A 20910-nucleotide genomic window follows, 5' to 3' on the forward strand; every position below is an offset into this window, starting at 1 on the left:
GCAAGTACCTGGATCCCAATTTAAATATACGAGGGGCGTTCCAGCTGACCACTGCCAGCCGCGGACTTCATCCAGTTGGTTTAGGCCTATCCACACTTTTGTAACTTCTTTAATAATAAGAAATTCTGGAAAACACAGAGTAAATGGCCCCAGTTAAAAACCAGTCAGTGCCACGTTTCGTTTGTCATGGGATGTAGTCGGATCATTGAACCAATGCTCCTAGCAGTACAAAGCGCTAGTTTGTACTTCCCAAGCACTTAGTACAGTGCTCTGCACATAGTAAGCGCTCAATAAATACGATTGATGATGATGATGATGTGGGGGTTGGGAGGAGAGGGAGTGGACATGTCAGGAGGATGGACACAAACAGTATACCCAATCATAAGACATGATGAAACCCAGCCAGCACTAGAACAGGGCTTTGCACATAGTAAGCGCTTAATAAATGCCATTATTATTATAATCCCAGCTCCGCCACTTGTCAGCTGTGTGACCTGGGACAAGTCACTTGACTTCTCTGTACCTCAGTTCCCTCATCTGGAAAATGGGGATGAAGACTGTGAGCCCCCCGTGGGACAACCTGATCACCTTGTAACCTCCCCAGCGCTTAGAACAGTGCTTTGCACATACTAAGTGCTTAATAAATGCCATTATTATTATAATTATAATCCCATCTCCGCCACTTGTCAGCTGTGTGACCTGGGACAAGTCACTTCACTTCTCTGTGCCTCAATTCCCTAATCTGGAAAATGGGGATGAAGACTGTGAGCCCCCTGTGGTACAACCCGATCACCTTGTTACCTCCCCAGTGCTTAGAACAGTGCTTTGCACAGAGTAAGCGCTTAATAAATGCCATTATTATAATTATAATCCCGGCTCCGCCACTTGTCAGCTGTGTGACCTGGGACAAGTCACTTGACTTCTCTGTGCCTCAGTTCCCTTATCTGGAAAATGGGGATGAAGACTGTGAGCCCCCCGTGGGACAACCTGATCACCTTGTTACCTCCCCAGCGCTTAGAACAGTGCTTTGCACATAGTAAGCGCTTAATAAATGCCATTATTATTATTATTAAGCAGCATAACAGTAGGGTTTTGGGAGACCACGCCAATGCACAGAACAAGCTGACGGACAACAATTAGAAGATGTCTTACATTCCTTGAGCAAAAGGCTTCACAAAGATTAGCATTCCAAGATGCAGGCTCATAAACAGGGTCGGGACTAGAGTGGGACAGTCCCGTTATTGCACCCAAAGATATCTGTCTTTACGTACAAACACTATGAAAGGGAATATCAGTCATGTATTGATTGTTTTTTTTTTCCCAGCCACTCGGACTCACATACAGAGTCTCACTAGGAGTAGCATCATCTTTGAATATAAAGGGATATATTGTATCTTCAGCTTCATATTTCTACTAAGGGTTATGGTATGAAGTATGGCATTCCTGCATTTGCCAACATTGTTTTCACTTGTAGAGCTATTTAACTAAACCCTTTCTAAAATCCTTGTGACCTTACACAAATGCTTTTTAAAAAATGGATAGTCAAATCCAGTTGACAGATTTATAAGAAGGAATAAGCCCTGGGCAATGAGTAGGGTTTTTCTTTGACACTTTTCTAGGAATTTTTTAAAAAGAGAAACCTCTGTGGTCAGTAGTCTCACCATTTTAGTGAGATACATTGAGCACGTGCATTATTTTGTATATACTTTTTGTAGTCAGGCTTTTAATAACAGGTTTGTTGCTTTGGTCTTTCTGAATAGAGCAAGTGTGACCACCATAATTCAGTCACAGCAGCAGAGGGTTAAAAATGTAAGGCGATTGAGAAATAGATTTCCGGCCTAACCTGTGTTTCATTTTTAATGTATGTTTTTAAATTAGTAAGTTAGGTAGACTTTTGGCAGACAGTAGACAATTTAATTGTGCTTCATAACTTACTCCTTATGAAATTTTCTTCTTTCCCGTGGGTGATACTTAGTAAATCTCCTCCTTGCATCTTACATGAAGGACGTGCCTCATTCCAAGAGAGAAGTGAGAAAAGATTGAATTGATAACAAATGTTTGTGTCTGGGTCTTCCTCCCCCAAAAATGTACAGCCTGTTTCCGTGCACACAAAAGAAAAAGCTCAATTTTAAAACTTCTGTGCCTGCCTTATTTCAACTATGCAGCATTTTTGCTCCTGCATTAAGTAAAATTCACATTTTAAAATTCACCCATTCTGCTGGTACGCACAAGCTCCCCTGTGCATGTGCATAGTTTCTCCTGACACCGTGAGACACTGTATTTGATTAAGCTCATAATTTGGATGAATGTTCCCTAATTCCTACCCAAAGCACATAGTAAAGGCACATGTCATGGCAGAACTGTGTGCATCTGGTTTGTCCTATTAATGCATATTTAAATACACTGCCCTGCTCTTGTGGTAAAACAGTTTTTTCCATAAGGGTGAATTAGTTGCACGTATTTCTGAGGTGTATTTAAATAGAATAATTACAGAACTGCTGAAAAAGCAGATGTCTGAGGCAGAATTGGATCATTAAGGGGCTGATTGAGAGCTTTATGGGATTGTACTTATGGTATTTATTAAGAGCTTACTCTGTGCTAAGTGCTAATTAGATAGGACACTGATATCATATCCCCATTTTATGTGTGAGGAAATTAAGGCCTAGAGAGGTTATCATTTGCCCAAGGCCATTCAGCTGGACAGTGGCTGAATGGGATTGGAAATTAGGTTTCAGGACTACTGTTTCGTGCTCTTTCCTCTATGTCGTGCACCTCCCCAGGCTTATCCCTAGGAAATGGAGGCTTCGTGGTTGAGATTCCATTTGAGTCCAAGTGGATTAAGCTGCTTGAAGATTCACGCAGTGATCCATAGCGAGCTTTCCATGAAAAAGTGCCCTTGCTGAATCCATCAATCAATCGTATTTATTGAGCGCTTACTATGTGCAGAGCACTGTACTAAGCACTTGAAGCTGCTTCTAGTTGCTGAAGCAACTAGAAACCATGCCTATAAATAGAAAGGACTATAAGTGGATTGAAAAAGCAGCTGGCTTCATCTTTAGGGAAATTCCTTTGAGCTTCGTAAATAAGGCATTGTGGCTGAAAGAAGGAACGTTGGATTTGATTTGCTATTCAAATCTTAACTAATAAACAGCTTTAGTTGAATATTCACTTGCTAAAGTCCTGGGCTCCAATCAGAATACCAGGCAAATATAAAAATGCCCATACCTGAGATTCCACAAGTTTATGAAAGTGTTGAAATAGGACAAGGATGATAGAAGGTCTAAGGGAGGACATTTTCTCAACCAGAGGAAAGTAGTATAAAAATCAATTTTCAGAAAGTTGCACAAGCCCTGAGGAGTTTCAGTATTACAGATGGGATTCAGAACCTGAATTGAACTATCAAAGAACTGCCTTCTATACTGAGCTGCTTATGTTAAAATCTTAAATCTGTATTTTCGGCCAAGAAGGCACAACTAAGCTATTTATCCCTTGTAATGCAGAATAATCTGAGAATTGCAGGCTATAGGAAATATTCACTGGGCCATTAAGGTACAGAGGACCCTGGAGGGGGGAATCCTTTTCACTGTCCAGCTTCCCTCTGTCTGTAGAGTCCCTTTATCAGATGATTGCAAAACTTTCCACAAAGATCTTCAACCGATTTTAGTTAAATATGCATTATTGTTGCCTTGCGTAGGCACCTGTAGCATCTCCTTCTCTGGAGATCTTTAAGAATGCTAATCATAAAAAAGCAGAAATGAGAGAATAAATGTGCATATTATGTGCATTAAGATTTGTTTTTATATATCCCAAAGGGAAGTTGTGACTTAAGTAGGAATTAGTACTTCCGCTTGATTTAAAATTAAAGGACCCTTATGCTCTGTCCCTGATTTACAGAATTGGCTAAGTCATGCCTTAGGAAGTAACTATAGAACAGGCCTGTCTTTACAGAGTTCTCTTAGGTTGGATTGAGAACTAGGAGGTAGGTTCCATGTTTTGTGAACCTGTGCATATTCAAGCATTCAGCTCCACTGTTGCACCTGGACTGAAAATTTAAGCAGAATTATGGTTCTACCAAATATTCATAACAGTGGAATGGAAGATACCGTGCAACAAAGAGTCCAGAATATTTCTTCAAGCATCAGCAGTTTCATAAATAAAATAGAGTAATAGTTTACCATACTTACCAGGACCTGGGCAAAATCCCAATGTTTGATCTGTCTCATAGTGACTTGTGATGGCACACCAGAGAAGTCTGTCTTTCCTGCCCTCCTCAGTGCATTCATAGAACCACTGGTTGTTGTGCTGAAATGGAAAAACACAAGGTCTCCCTTGTGAATTTCCTTGAATAGTATATAATTCTAAACAACAACAAACAAACACAGATATGGAAAGTTCTCAACTCAGTGGAAAGAGTAAAAATTGGGAAGTAGTCGATATATCTAGAATTTATGTGATAGTGTACATTTTCAGATTAGTAAGGGAATAGAGGAAATATTTTTAAAAAATCCAAATTGAGAGTATATATAACTATTGCCAAAGTGATGGCAGGTATCATCACTTTGTATAAAGGCAAAAGTTGCTTACTGACCACTAATTTGAGGGGGCAATAATTAATTTGTCAGGGCTTCTGCAGAACGTGCAGGCCAAACTGTATTGCTCTGAGAAGGTAACTAGAGAAGGGCAACTTGAGAAAGGCGTGAACCCCAAGTTTCCACACACCTGCTGGGGTCTGCTAATAGCCAGGGAGTGTGGAAGACCTCAATTCAGAGGGTCCCACATCTTATTACTTAAGATTCACCTCTGGAGACTCTCTTGGAGATCTGGAATGGATGCACAGCTTGCTTCACTTTTGCAGGTCTGCAGTATCTCCTTCCTCAGTTCCCACATTAAAAGAGTCCCCTTTCTATTCCCAGGAATTTCACTGGGTCCTGGGGTCTCCCAGTAGGGAGGAGGGATTGGTGTGTCTTTGGCTTAGAAGCAGCGTGGCTCAGTGGAAAGAGCACGGGCTTTGGAGTCAGAGGTCATGGGTTCGTATCCCGGCTCCACCAATTGTCAGCTGCGTGACTTTGGGCAAGTCACTTAACTTCTCTGTACCTCAGTTACCTCATCTGTAAAATGGGGATTAAGACTGTGAGCCCCACGTGGGACAACCTGATCACCTTGTAACCTCCCCAGCGCTTAGAACAGTGCTTTGCACATAGTAAGCGCTTAATAAATGCCATTATTATTATTATTATTATTATTATTATTATTATTATTAAGGAATCTATAGACTGTAAGCTTGCTGTGGGCAATGATTGTGTCTGCTTTATTGTATTGTAGTGTATTGTACTCCCACAAGCGCCGCGTACAGTGCTCTGCACACAGTATGCCCTCAGTAAATATGATTGATTGATTGATTGAAGGGATCCACGATACACCATCTGGGCATAGTTGAGGCAGTGTCTTTAACTGATTTCAGTAGGTAAAATAGAAAAACATTAAAGTATTCATCTTAGGGAATTTTCCTGTTATTTTCACATTTAAATGATGTCTATTTCTATATACAGTTCTTAAAACAATATGTCCCATCGGGCACATTTTACCTTGAAATGGATGCTCACAAATGCCATCTCCGTCTGATAGGTTTTAGACTGTGAGCCCACTGTTGGGTAGGGACTGTCTCTATATGTTGCCAATTTGTACTTCCCAAGCGCTTAGTACAGTGCTCTGCACATAGTAAACGCTCAATAAATACGATTGATGATGATGATAGGTATTGCACCCACTCATGGGATGATTGCCTCCTGGCAACAACAAGGTCGTAATTCTCGATCCCCAGGGCGTACTGGGAAGCACCAACCACCAGCTTTCTGTTACAGTGTCACCAAAGGGAAGAATGTGGAGAATCACATTCATGCAGGCCTAGCGGCTGTTCTTCGTTCCTGATGTTCAAGCCCAGACAGGAACTGCTGCCTAAGTTGAAGAGGTGGCGTTTCGAGACCCATTTCCATAGCATATTCTTTGTTGGCTGGTGGCAGTCCTGCAGAACCAGTCCATTTTTGCCAGAGGAAATGCACATCCTAAGGTATTCACTTTGAATCATGAATATCCCTTTACCTGAAAGAAACAAGAATCTGAGTCACTATAATGTCCACGTCGGAATAACAAGAAATAATGTTCCTTTTTGATGCAATCCAAATGGATAAAAAAGTAGAGTTGTTTGGCTGAAATGTGTACAATAGCCTCCTTAAATGTCTGGAGACAAGTGATGAAGAATCTCAAAGTTGTAAGCTTTCTTGGCTGTCCCTGGTTTGATGCTTGCCCGTACAATTAGATTAAATGGGCGTAATGGAAATAGCAATAATTTCATTTTACTAGGAACTGACTAGAACGTTTAAAATTCTACAAATGCCTTAAAGAACAAAAAAAATTATTTGGAATATATGAATAGGTCACTTCTTTAAGACACTGTCCTGGAAAAAATTCCAGATCGTTTTATTTTTTTTTTTGAACCGTACGTCATTCTTGCATACGGTGACTCACTGGGGCAGTTGTTGCAAATTGTGAAAAAAAAATCCCTATTGCTATTATGAACCTGAGGATGTGTGTCAGAACTAACGAGTGCAAACAATGTAACACTGTGTATAGTGGGTATGGGAAGGTATGTGGTAAAGGGTTAGGGAAAGTAGTTAAAGGAAATTGACCTGGGGTAGAGAAGAGTTGAAAATTAAAGCCTTTGGAAAATTTTATAACAACATTTGATTGTCTCATAAGATTGGCAAAGAGACCTGTCATTTGTGTAGGAATAATTAAATTTAAGCTTATGTTTTTTACTTAGTATGAATGCAGTCATATCCCTGATGAATAGGATCCATAGCATTCAATCATATTTACTGAGCACTTACTGTGTTGAGAGCACTGTACTAAGCGCTTAGGAGAGTACAATATAATAATAAACAGAAGCAGTCTGTGCCCACAATGACCTGGAAGTCTTGAATGCCAAACAACCTTTCAAGTTCACCTCTAGAAAAGCCCTCTATTAATTTGTAAAAGGCATGGTATTCGATTCCCAAAGCTTTTGCTCTATTTAATAGAGGTTGGAAACATTTAGCTGTATAAAATCACACTAAGATTAAAGTTAAAAGCAGTTCAAAGAAGCTGCAGAATTAGAAACTTCAGCCATGATCCAGTGGGTAGATGATCTAGACTGTGAGCCCATTGTTGGGTAGGGACTGTCTCTATATGTTGCCAACTTGTACTTCCCAAGCGCTTAGTACAGTGCTCTGCACACAGTAAGTGCTCAATAAATACGATTGATTGATTGATTGTCTGCTGTGTGACCTAGTCACCTATATTTTCACACTTCAAGTTCCTCATCTGTAAAATGGAGACTGAGTACCTGTTCCCCCTCTCCCTTTGACTGTGAGCCCACAGTGGGGCACTGACCTGACTAGTATCTACTCCAGCACTTAGAACAAAGAGTAAGCGTATAACAGATACCACTACTGTTATAATTAAGAAAGGGGAGAGGGGAAAACTGACCTTGATTTGTAGAGTGGAGTAACTGAACCCCTCTGATGTGATCTATCTGGATTGATGATCCAGATTAGAGATATTATCTTGGCAGGCTTTCTAGTCAGCACACTCCTTACACTATAGTTTGTAGGACTTCATCATCAATCGTATTTATTGAGCCCTTACTGTGTGCAGAGCACTGTACTAAGCGCTTGGGAAGTACAAATTGGCAACATATAATAGGACTTGAGGTAAGATTTCCTGTTTGGAGAAAACTACCGGATGATCCCCCACTTGACATCTCTTTTAATATCCATCTCCCTCCTGAGATTGTAATGTCCATTAGGGCAGGGATCATGACGATTTTACTCTTCCAAGCACTTAGCACAGTGTTCAATCACCTTGTCCCCTCCCTCTTTACCTCACTGCTTTCCAAGCCAGCCCGCACACTTAACTCCTCTAATGCTGACCTCCATCTTTTCTATCTCACCACCTACCTCTCTCCCAAACCCTGCCTCTGGCCTAGAACACCCTCCCTCTTCATATCTGATGGTCGATCACTGTTCCCACCTTCAAAACCTTATTTAAAGCACATTTTCTCCTCGAGTCCTTCCCTGACTAAACCATTTCCTCTCTCCCACTCCCTTCTGTGTCATCCTTACACTTAGATTCACATCCTTAATTCATCCCTCCCTCAGCCCCTCAGCACTTATAACAATAATAATAATAATGATAGTATTTGTTAAGCGCTTACTATGTGCAAAGCACTATTCTAAGCGCTGGGGAGGTTACAAGGTGATCAGGTTGTCCCCCGGGCGGCTCACAGTCTTAATCCCCATTTTACAGATGAGGGGACTAAGGCACAGAGAAGTTAAGTGACTTGCCCAAAGTCACACAGCTGACAATTGGCAGAGCGGGGATTTGAACCCAGACCTCTGACTCCACAGCCTGTGCTCTTTCCATTGAGCCACACTACTTCTCTAATGTATACAGTCGTAATTTATTTGTATTAATGTCTGTCTCTCCCTCTAGACTGCAAGCTCACTGTGGGCAAGGAACATGTTTGCTAACTGTTGTAGTCTCTCAAGTGTTTAATACAGTGCTCTGCGCACAGTGAGCACTTAATAAATACAATTGATTGATTCTGCACCCAACAAGTGCTCAGTAAAATACCATTGGTTGCTCAAAAGGAGCAATCAATTTTATTGGTTATAAAATTAAGGAAGCTAATCCTTTGGGAGCTAGGAATTAAATTCCCAGTGTCACTGATAAATTGGATGAAATTCAGCAGGGACAAAAACAATCCGTGCAAATCTAGAATGTGGAAAGCCTGACCCAAGCACATGACAGAAACCCTGGGGGCTGTAATTGACCTTATTATCAAAGCCAGGGCTGGGCGCCAACTGTGTGCAGAGTACAATACTAGGGACTTAGAGGACTCCCAGAAGAATAAATCAATCAATCGTATTTATTGAGCGCTTACTGTGTGCAGAGCACTGTACTAAGCGCTTGGGAAGTACAAGTTGGCAACATGTAGATACAGTCCCTACCCAACAGTGGGCTCACAGTCTAAAAGTAAGAAGAAGTACAACATGCGACCCCTGCCCTTGAATTTATAAGACCAAGCTGACTATAATTTGGCAATGTAGTGTTGTCACTTAAAAAAGTACCAAGTGTCACCCATTTCCAGTTCCAATATGGAACCTATCAATCAATGGTATTTGAGTGCTTACTCTGTGCAGGGCACTGCACTAAGAGCTACAATATAATAGATTTGGGAGACATGATTCCTGCCCACAGAGAGTTTAATGGTCTAGTGTGTAAGAGGAAAACTGTCCCAAATCAGTCCTACAAGTGCGGTCATATGTGGCCTGGAAATATACAATCTACTCATAATGCTATGTAAGCTAATATCCTACTCCCCCCCTCCCCCGCCTCTCAATAGAACACATTTTCTTAGAGTTTTTTTTTATAAAAGCAAGCCTACAATTTATGCGAAACGCCAATATCCTGCCCCTTAATGTATATATAGACATGGAAATATTTTCAAACATTTAAAAATATTTGAATTTTATTGAAAATGATGTGTTGTAGCTTTTTCATTAAATCGTTAATTGAAAGTACCAATTGTTATGTGCCTTTTGTGACAGCTTGGTAATCAAGCAATAATAATAATAATAATAATAATGATGGCATTTGGTAAGCACTTACTATGTGCAAAGCACTGTTCTAAGCACTGGGGGGATACAAGGTGATCAGGTTGTCCCACGCGGGGCTTACAGTCTTAATCCCCATTTTCCAGATGAGGTAACTGAGGCTCAGAGAAGTGAAGTGACTTGCCCAAGGTCACACAGCAGGCATGTGGCGGAGCCGGGACTCGAACCCACGACCTCTGACTCCAAAGCCCGAGCTTTTTCCACTGAGCCACGCTGCTTCTCCGTGGCTAAATGACTTTAGCCACTTCTCCGTGGCTAAATGACTCCATGGCTAAAAGACTAAATGACTTCAGTCATTTAGCAATGACTAAAGTCAGAAGATTGGAGCTCAAAAACCATGTAACAAAAAGTTGTGAACATTTCAGAAATAATGGTTTATCTTTTACTTATGCCTAGTGTCTTCAAATTTCTGTTGTTTCTTCATTTGCAATTTCCATCTTAATGTAATACAGTAAATGACATTGTAACATCCTAAGATACAAATCACTCCCAGAAATCAAATGAACAACATTTTTAGGCTATAAATAAGTAACATCAGTGGTCTTTTTCATACTATTAGGCCAGTTAATTTGCTTTTACATCCTACTGGGATGCAAAATTCAAATGAGTACTCCTCATGTGTATAAGTGAAAAGAAAAATGGGCAATTCCTTTCTGTACAAAAGAACTTGATCTTTACCACAATAACAGATTAGAAAATAAATCAGGATTATCAAGTTTTTATTTGTGAAGAAAAATATGAAATAGCATGCAGACCCAATTAAAGCACAGAAAAATATGAAGTATTCTTTTATATGTTCAGTAGCATTTAAAGAATTGTTGCATGGCTTCTGCTAGAGATGCAGAATATTAAACTCTGCATGTGGCTTAGTTTAAGAGGCACTTTTAAAATAAATCAGTCAGCAGTAACGATGTTCTCTTCGAAAGGAAAAGGTTGGTTGCAGTCTTTGCTCACAATGTTTTGTGTCGGGGATAAAAATCGATGTCAAGGCAAAATGGTAGCATTCCATTGATCCAGTGAGCAAAATCACAGTTATTAGGGAATTTTGAAATATTATTTAGTTTGGGAATTCACCCTCAAACAAAAACCAAACCAGCAGTCCATTGAGGTGTGACATTTGGAGTTATTTCCAGGTTTTTTTCCCTGATGGCCCTACCAGAGGTGAGGAATGACCAAGACCCTCGCAGTATAGTGCTTAGAGTTCCCACTTACCGTGCAGTGGGTCCTCTGCAAGAAAAGAAAGAGGCCATGCAACATGTTGTAATTGGTCCTGACCTTTGATCCACCCAGCCCAATATATCTTGGATGAGATGGGGTGTGTTTGTTGTGTGTGTGTGTGTGTGTGTGTGTGTGTGTGTGTGTGTGTGTGTGTGTTTGAAAGAAAGAGAGACAGAGAGAGAACACACTGAAGAGGGAGGAAGAGAGATGGCTGCCTTCCCTAATATCTATCTTAAGAAATAGGGATCAAACAATTCCAATCATCCCTAATTTTCCACCCGTGATCCATTATTTTTTCATGGCATTTTTAAGCACTTACTATGCACCAGGCACTGCTCTAAGTACTGGGGTAGTTGCAAGCTAATGCGCTTAGTACAGTGCTCTGCACACAGTAAGCGCTCAATAAATACGATTGATTGATTGATTGATTGAATGCAATCCATGTCCCACGTGGGGCTCACTGTCTTCTCAATCCCCATTTTATAGATGAGGTAACTGAGGCACAGAGAAGTTAAGTGATTTATGCAAGGTCACTCAGCAGACAAGTGGCTAATCCAGGATTAGAATCCAAGTTCTTCTGGTTCCTAAGGCCCTTTGGCTATCCACTAGTCCACACTGCTTGTCATTATTAACTTCATGCTTATACATTTTTTCAAAGTCTCTCTTGATCCTCTTGATATTTTCAGCCTGCACAACTTCTTATGGTAACAAATTCTAAAATTTTTAGAAAAGGAATCATTAGAGCAAGCAGCGTGGTTTAGTGGAAAGAGCACAGGCTTGGGAGTCAGAAGTCATGGGTTCTAATACCAGCTCTGCCACTTTTCAGCCGTGTGACTTTGGACAAGTCACCTAACTGCTCTGTGCCTCAGTTCCCTCATCTGTAAAGTGAGGATTAAGACTGTGAGCCCCATGTGGGACAACCTGATTGCCTTGTATCTGCCCCAGCACTTAGAACAGTGTTTGGCACCTAGAAAGCACTTAACAAATACCATCATTGTTATTATAATTATAATTGTGGTATTTGTTGAGCATTTTCTATGTGCCAAGTACTGGGGTTGGACACAATATCTCTTCCCCAGGGATTTTATAGTCTAAGGGAAAGGAAGCACAGGCATTTAAGCCTCATTTTACAGTTGAGAGAATTGAGGCAGAGAGAAGTTAAGTAACTTGACCAAGGTCACACAGCTCTTTCCATTAGGCCTTACTGCTTCTCTTGTGTGACTAGCAACTCCTTTTCTTTTTTTAAAATAAATGTATCATCTTGGAGCAGAAAGCTTTCTTTTTTTCTGGGATTGTGGGATATGGTGAATAATTCCAGGTTTAAAGTTCTCTTCTTCCTAGGTTATCTCCCTTCTGCCACCTCAGCACCCCTATGCCAATTAGGCACTTAATGCAGTAATAGCACTTAGGCATATAATAATTTATCCTTCTGTTTATGCCCTCACTCATCCACATATACATTTTTCCTTTCTCTTCTTCTTTCTGTAAATGATTTTGTTCCCGTCTCCCCTATCAGACTCCAAATTCTTTAAGGGCAGGTTAGTGTATTCTAACTTCAAGGTACTCTCCTTTTGTTTTTATTGGTATTTGTTATGTACTTACTATGTGCCAGGCATTGTACTAAGCACTAGGACATATGCCAGCTAATTAGCTTGGATATGGTCCATGTCCCATATGGGGCTCACATTCTTAATCCCCATTATTCAGATGAGGTAACTGAGGCACCAAGAAGTGAAGTGACTTGTCCAAGGTCACACAGCAGACAAGTGGCAGTGTCAAGATTAGAACCCAGGTCCTTCTGACTTCCAGGCCATGCTTCTTCTTCAAAAGTAGGGGCTCAAACAGTATTACTGATTGATTTTTGTTCTCTCTGTGCCTACCCTTCATGATTTTGTCTTTCCAGACTGTAGAATCCTACACTTTTCTGTACAAAAGAACTTGATATTTACCACAGTAACAGATTAGAAAATAAATCAGGATTATCAAGTTTTTATTTGTGAAGAAAAATAGGAATATTTTCTTCAAAATATGAATTATATTCATCAAAATATTTCATATAAATAAATCAAAATATTTTCTTCAAAAATATGAATATATGAAAAAATATCTGTGCCTACCCTTCATGATTTTGTCTTTCCAGACTGTAGAATCCTAATCTTTTCAATCCATCCTTATATAGAATGTGCTCCACCTCCCTGATAATTCTGGTTATTCTTCTGTGCACTTTCTCCAGTTGTATTGTGTCCTTAGTAAAATGTAGCAAGAGTATTGACTAATGATTGATTATGGCATTGATAATTCACTGACTATGCGCCGAGCATTGTGCCAAATGTTACAGTAGGTGCAAATAAACAGTTCTGACACAGTCTGCATCCCTCAAGGATAAGGCAGGGAAAACAGATACCTAGAAAAACAGTTGTAGGTACCACAGAGGGAGGATTTTAAGGTGTGTTACCACTCCAGGCCACGTTCCTTGGTTCGGAATGGCTCAGCCTTCCCAACATTTTTTCAGTTATTACAGGGTATTGGTGTCTCTGGGCCCCCTGCAGCAGGCAGGACTGGTGACCCTCTATGCTATTGAGGAGGAGGGGTGCCCTCCTTGACATTTGGAAAGTCTCAGAGCCTGTGATGGTGTTGTGTCTCCAGGCTTTCGGGACTCCCTTTATCTTTGCTTTTGTTTTATTTTCTCTAATAAGGGTGGTAATAATTATGGTATTTGTTAAGCGCTTACTGTGTGCCAAGCACAGTACAAAGCAGTGGGGTAGATTCAAAATAATCAGGTCAGCAGTCCCTGTCCCATGTGGGGCTCCTAGTTTAAGGAGGAGGGAGACCAAGTATTAAATCCCCGTTTTACAGATGAGAGAATTAAGGCTCCGAGAAGTTGTGACTTGTCCGTGGTCACACAGCAGACAAGTAGCAGATTCAGGATTAGAAGCCAAGTCCTCTGACTCGTAGCTCATGCTCTTTCCACTTGGCCATGCTGATTCTCATTTTCTATGTCCTTCTGATGACTACCAGAAAACCAGTGATCTGTAGAGTCATTAGCATGTTTCTAAAGCAAGCAGGGCAAGTCACTTCTCCGTGCCCCAGTTACCTCATCAGTAAAATGAAGATTGACTGTGAGCCCTTTGTTGGACAGGGTTTGGGTCCAACCCAATTATATTGTGTCTACCCCAGCGCTTAGTATGGTACTTGGAACATAGTAAGTACCTGCCATATACCATAAAAAAAGAAGCAGGATGGGGGAGGGTGGAATTATTTTAAATTTCAGCTAAAGGAGGGTCAAATGAGCCTTCTGTTTTCCCAATTCAAATGCCTGATATCTCTTTTTTCTGGTGGCAGACATCAACTATCAAATAATGCCAGCCTGCTAAGGAAACACTTCTACTTCTGGGCCCACATGTGTTTCTCCTCCGTTTAATTTTCACTACATTATAGCTAAGTAATTCTAAGATCCGACTAGTAACTACTACTACTCAGGATAGGAACGGAGGGCTTCTTGGTAATTTTTAAATGAAATATTTGTCTAGGATAAAGCAGGTCATTTAAAGATGCCACCTCCGATAGAAAACAATGGCCCATTTAGGCACTAGGCACAGCTAAAATGACTAAATAAAGAATGTGCGGAGACTCCCCACAGAGTAAATTATTGAAGAATAAGGAGGGTGCTTCTTCACATCACTTCACACAAAACAGTGGATTAGGAAGATGAAATTGGAAGGTATTCAGGGGAAAATAAATGTAAATGCATTGAAAGCCTGAAAAACAAACACTATATGAGCAATAATTCCCTTGGAAACCAAAAAAGCAAAGGAAAGGTCATAGGGAAATTTCAGTCTGAACTCCAGTTCTGCTGTAATATTTCCAAATCCCAGAACTGTGCCAGGATACCTAGGACTCACAAACAACCCACCTCTTACCCCTGGCAGCGCAGCAGCTATGAAACAGGACTGAGCATCCCCTGAGGACAGTGGTGTTGGTAGTCCTGCTTAAATTGGAGAGGCGGTCTTGATGGAAAAGGTCCGGTTTATGGCTCTAATTGCAGCAGGTGCCCTATCCCAGCCCACACAATGTAGCCTGACCTTAGTAGGCAAACTCAGAGCCCACAGAAACTGACCCTTAACCTAATGTGCCGCAGTCCAAATCATGGGACACTCCGCTTGCCACTTGGCTGAGGTTTGGAGAAGCTTCATTCCAGGAGTCTGCCAACTAAACTGAGTCAATTCCAGCCTAGACCCATTCGAAGGCGGAGGGAAGGGACTCAAAAAACACAGAAGCTGCCCACACTTCAGTTGTTTCATGTTGAGTCACTTCTAGAATATTACAGGGGAATGAAAGTGGGAATTTTCATTCATCATAGTTCCGTTCAACACCTGCCACCCTGATGTCTCCCCTCCATTCTGATTAATTAACAGACTGGGTCCATCGCTTGTAGGTTTTGATAAAAGGATGATACAAGTCCAATATAAATTCACGACATCTCAGAAAATCTGTTTTTAAGAAGGTAAGGTTTCTCATGGGTATGTGCGTGCATGTATAAATATGTACATCGGGGGATGGTTTCTACAGCCTCGCACCACTTCCAGGGGAGTTTGAAAGTCATCACCAGCTATTTAGATCTCTTCCCCGTCCCCATTATCTTATTGCTGGACCCTTATTAATGAGAAATCTCACCCACTTTCTGTATCCTCAATCTCACAGACAGACTCAGATATGGAAGAGAAAGCTGACTAGCTGCAATGCGAAGTGAATCAGTAGAGGAGCAAGAATTAGAATCTAGGTTACTGGACTCTAGTCCACTGATCTTTCAACTAGATCAAGTAGGACCACTAATGTAAGCAGTTATTGACTTTGCTGACTTGTCTGCTGTGTGACCTTGGGCGAGTCATTTCACTTCTCTCTGCCTCAGTGACCTCATCTGTAAAATGGGGATTGAGACCGTGAGCCACACAAGAGACAGGGACTGTGTCCAGCCCAATTTGCTTGTATCTACCCCAGTGCTTAGCACAGTGTCTGGCACAGTAAGCACTTGAGAAATACCACAATTATTATTACTATGGGCTGGATTAGCCCCCGGACAGTGCAGAGTTTACACTGTTGCTCCTTTTATCTGATTCTCGTATCTATCTCCAGTACTTAACATGGTGCATGGCACATAGTAAACACTGAACAAAGACTACAATTATTACTTTGGGTCATTGCTGTATTTCCATAAGCAAATCACTTATCATTTCCTAGCCTCCTTTTTAAATCTGTAAAACAGAACATGTCCGGCCTGGGCGCCTGCTAGCAGTGTAGGGTGATGGAGAGGGCAAATGTTACTGCTTTTTGCCATTGTCAGTGTGTAGGAGGGAGTAAGTAGACAGGTGTATGGCTTCCCATAGGCTGTGGTTGCCTTATGGCCATGTAATGGCAGAATTAGCCGGAAAGTTGGGGTAGAGGTGGTGGTGGGAGGAAGGCCACATCATTGACTTTTCCAGCAGCCAGTGTCAGAAGAGAATGACACGTATGACTATAATGTCTGTAAACTGAGTCCTTTCTCAACGGCTACTTCAGTGATTGCCATCTGTACACAGTGACCAGTTGTAGAAGACCTCAGTTGGAGCTCAATACCCAAAAATTGAGAAGTAGCGTGGCTTAGTGGAAAGAGCACAGGCTTGGGAGTCCGAGGTCATGGGTTCTAGTCCTGGCTCCGCTACTCGTCAGCTGTGTGACTTGGGGCAAGTCACTTAATTTCTCTGTGCCTCAGTTCCCTGATCTGTAAAATGGGGATTAAGACTGTGAGCTCCATGTGAGACAACCTGATTACCTTTATCTACCCTAATGCTTAGAACAGTGCTTGGCACAAAGTAAGCGCTTAGGCAATACCATTATTATTATTATTATACCACTGACTGAGGTAAAACCTGGCGTCTCCCAGCAGGCTTGAAGGGTGGTGATTTCCTCTTCTATCTGGCACCTGACAGGCAGGCTACAAGGCAAGTGTAAGGTAGTTGGGGTGCTTTGGGTTGGAGGGAGGGAATGTCCCATTGTCCCATCCTTTTCTCTGGAGCTAATTCACAGGCAACCAAAAATGGGAGGCATAATGGATATTATCTCCATGGCTGGCCTGCTTCCATTCATTCATTCAGTGGCATTTAAAGAGCGCTTACTATGTGCAGAGCATTGTACTTGGGAGAGTACAGTACAACAGAGTTGGCCAACACATCCCTGCCCACAAGAAACTTGCAGTCTAGAGGGGGAGACAGATTTGAAAATAAATTCTAGATACATATGTAAAACTCTGTGGGAGTTAGGGTTTCTCCCATTAGTTTCCTAGGGGTGACATTAAGAGGAACTGGTTTGAACCCTGAGAGGATTTTAACCCTTTGGAGTGGTAGCAGCTCAAGTTGGGCTGTAGAACTCAACATTAGGAATGCATTTATGGGGGCAAATGTTTTGATACTTTGATCCCCTTCCAGGGAAACCTCTGGGCTGCCAGTCTGCACTGAGGAAGTCCCAGGGAAATGTTGTGGTCTGGAATGACCCAGAGCAGTGGGGAAGCAAACCTTTTCTTGGCTTATAGATCTGCCTGGGAAAAAGTAGAGGTTTCAAGCTGGTGGGAATCCATTTTCCACCAGTGGTTTGGAAAAGCGTTGCTGTAATTCATTGCCTACCTATCTCCATCCCCACATTGCTTCTGCCTTCCCTTCCCCACAAGGGAACACATTAGATCAGGGAAGATAGCCTCAACTATAAGCTCACCGTGGGCAGGGAATGTATCTGTTTATTGTAATATTGTACTCTCCCAAGTGCTTAGTACAATGCTTTGCACACAGCGCTCAGTAAATATAATAGTAAAATCAAAGCAGTAGAATCCAAGAATAGATATACATAAATGCAAAATCATCAACAGCATTTTGCTTAAATTACTATATTTATTTATGACAAACAGAACAATACAAGGGCTAACCAAAACAACATTTTATGTTGATGCAGCTTGACTCTTCAGTGAACAGAAGTACTCCAATTAAATACGTTTTGACTTTCATCAAGGTCCAGCCTTGGAGCAAAACAATACAGATCGAAAGAGCAGGCAGACTCTTCCCTCACACTAAAACACACAAAAAATAAATCCTGAAAAGGCAGACAGTGTGGGTACCTCATGGGATGAGTTGTTTTGCTTTCTGATCAGTAGTGTGTGTTTCAAGTGTTGAATCCACATTTTGAACCAGGTTCTGAACCTAACTCACTACCTGATGCAGGGCCCGGATTAAGGGTACCAGTGTCCTGAAACAAGTGTCTTTAGGGGGCTTGGGGCCAAAACTTTGTAGGTGGGGTCTGGGGAACAGGGGTTAAGGTGTGGTGTTTCCTGTCACCCGGCCTTTTAGCTCACTCTTCCCACCTAACCCTGACCAGGTCTTTGCCTCGGATCCAATTAGAAACCACTATCTGCTCTGGACCACTGGAAATTTCCCCCGAGGTTAATCTTACCCTGCTCTCAGAAAAACTGGCATTTGCAGTTGGTTACAATTTAGCAAGCGAAGTAGAGTAGACAGTCAAGGAGAGTGCTGCCCTTCAAACCACTGAATGGTATCCTAGTAGTCTGAAAGGCTTGATGAGCTTCCCTAAATGCCTGACTTTCAAAAATGGTGGAGATTGTGGCATTGCAGAAAACAGAGCTCATTAAATTGACAAAGTTACCTAGATCTTTTGAGAAAAGCAATCTCGAACTGGTTTTCGGAAGCTATTTCAACGAACAGATAAACATTAAACCTGTTAAATTTTGACTAGATCGTAGATAAACTACCCATGAAACAATTTCATATAACAATGTAATTAAATATCATAAACGTTGCACAACTGCAGCTTTCTATACCTCGTATGGGTTACAGTAGATTTGGTTTTAATCCCATTTCTAAATATGCTAATGCATCTGTGTATGTACCCTAAGTGCCACTTCACTAAAGAAATCTCTCTACCAGTACTTTGGAAACATCTTTAGGGATCTTTGAAACTGATTATAATTCCTGAATATCTGCAGATAGACCGTGAATTGCATATGCAATTAGAAGCAAAATAAATCAGTTTGAGTAGGTTGTGGATGTGGAGGTTTATGGTTATAGATAAAATTCATTTAAGACATTGATGGGAAGGCAGATAATTATAAAGCCTTTGAATAAAGGAAAGATTTGCCTTGCAAGCGGTTTATCAACCTGGCTGATGGACTTGAAGTCATTCTAGACCTCCCCTGAATAGCTCAAATACCTCTTTATCCCTGGGATGGGTGATTGCTCTATGCAGTCAATCAGTTAATGGTATTTATTGAGTGCTTACTGTATGCAGAGGACTGTATTAAGTGCTTGGGAGAAAACAATGCAACAGACTTGGTAGATGTGATCCCTGCCTACAAGGACTTTACAGTCTATAGGGGGAGACGGACATTATGGATAGGGGAAATAGTAGACTATCTAGTTTGCAAGTACTACAAGAAGCACCTTTACTGTTTTTTGAAGAAAGGGAACAGAAAGGAAGAGAAGGGGAAGGTGAAAAAAGAAACGAATCGTTGACTGATAGATTGGGAAAATTTGTAGGAGAAAGGAAGCAGCATGATGAACTGGATAGAGCACAAAAGTCTGGGAGTCAGAAGGTCATGTGTTCTAATCCTGGTTCCACCACTCTGCTGTGTGGCCTTGGGCAAGTCACTTAACTTCTCCATGCCTCAGTTTCCTCATCTGTAAAATGAGGATTAAAACTGGGAGCCCCATGTGGGACAGGGACTGTGTCCACCCCGATTTGCTTGTATCCCCCCCAGTGCTTCGTACAGAGCCTGGAAAATAGTAAGCGCTTAACAAATACCATCATTAATATTATTATTATTACTATTATTAATAAAGGAGAAGAGGTTGAAAACACACAGGAAGAGAGAATCTGAACAGAGTCCAAAAATAAGATAAACTGTAATGCTATATTGTTGTGATTTTATTTTGTGGTAATTTATTGCCCCATCCTTACCTCTGTTTCTTAGTCTGTGAAATGGTTAGAAAATATCTGCTTACTGATATGTTTTTTGAGAGGTGAGGTTTCACTACAAACTATTCCCTTTTCATTCAATCCCCTGTCTGCTCCAGGTAAGGGTATCTCGACCTCCTTCCCTCTCTCAGTGCTCAGGGCAGGATCAGAGAAGGATCCACGCCACTTTATATATCCTCAAACACACATTTTCGCTTTAATTTTGGGACCATTGTTGGTGACGGTTCCGGAAGAATCTATCTCAGTTGCCTGAAGTAAAATCGTAAGTGCTTTTGACCTTCCTTTGGGAAACTGCAATCAGCTAGATGTTGAGGGGGTTATTTGTGAATGTGTATGGAGAATTGCTTTCACCACTAAGACAAAGACCATAAGAATATTTTGCAAAACAGAAGTCTTCTAATTCATTGTATTATCCAGATGTAAATTAGACCAACAAATATATTTTCAGGTGAATTTTTTTTCCCAGAAGCCTAAGCATTATAGACATTTTGCAATTAATTGACCCGATAAACCAAACTGTTTTGTGGACATTTCTCTTCTTAACTATTAAGAATCTGGGAGCTTCCTTCTCTTACCTGTACACAAGTATGGTTGAGCTTTATGTGACCTATATAATCTTGAGCAATCCTCAATTTATAATAATAAAGGAAATAGACATTAAATACTTTGTCAGTGAACAGACTTTTCCAGTGCAGGAAGTGCTAATGAGAACTTGCTGAAATATCCCTCTTTTGTTTTTCTTGGTGTTTATAAGTTACGTTTTTAAAAGTACTTGTTGAGCCTCTGTACAGGGGATTGGTTCCCTAAAAAGGAAGGGGGTGGGAAAAAAGAAAACATGAAGAGTGCATCAGTTCTACCATTCCTGGAAGTTCATATTATTTCATTAAAACAATGTAAAATCAGCAGATCAGAAAGGGTCATTTTAACAGTTCATTTGGAACTTTTAATCTCTCAAACCATATCACAC

At 41.1% G+C, this 20910-nt stretch overlaps 2 protein-coding genes across 3 annotated transcripts in view; both read right to left on the bottom strand.

Annotated features, from left to right (window-relative positions):
• Nucleotides 1–6091, bottom strand: part of LY75 (lymphocyte antigen 75) — a 123044-nt gene extending 116953 nt beyond the window's left edge. The window contains 5 exon segments of the mRNA XM_038750892.1: nt 9–125; nt 1936–2094; nt 4176–4358; nt 5586–5618; nt 5749–6091. Coding sequence (XP_038606820.1) covers nt 9–125; nt 1936–2094; nt 4176–4358; nt 5586–5618; nt 5749–6085 — 829 coding nt within the window. The 5' untranslated portion in view covers nt 6086–6091.
• Nucleotides 6092–19817: 13726 nt separating this feature from the next.
• ITGB6 (integrin subunit beta 6) overlaps nt 19818–20910 on the bottom strand; it is a 53971-nt gene continuing 52878 nt past the window's right edge. For both annotated transcript variants that reach the window (XM_038751277.1, XM_038751276.1), the window contains one exon: nt 19818–20746. In XM_038751277.1, the coding sequence (XP_038607205.1) occupies nt 20645–20746 (102 nt within the window). In that variant the 3' untranslated portion in view covers nt 19818–20644. The remainder of the gene's footprint in view (nt 20747–20910) is intronic.

Source organism: Tachyglossus aculeatus, chromosome 9 (genome assembly GCF_015852505.1).
Source record: "Tachyglossus aculeatus isolate mTacAcu1 chromosome 9, mTacAcu1.pri, whole genome shotgun sequence".
NCBI lineage: Eukaryota > Metazoa > Chordata > Mammalia > Monotremata > Tachyglossidae > Tachyglossus > Tachyglossus aculeatus.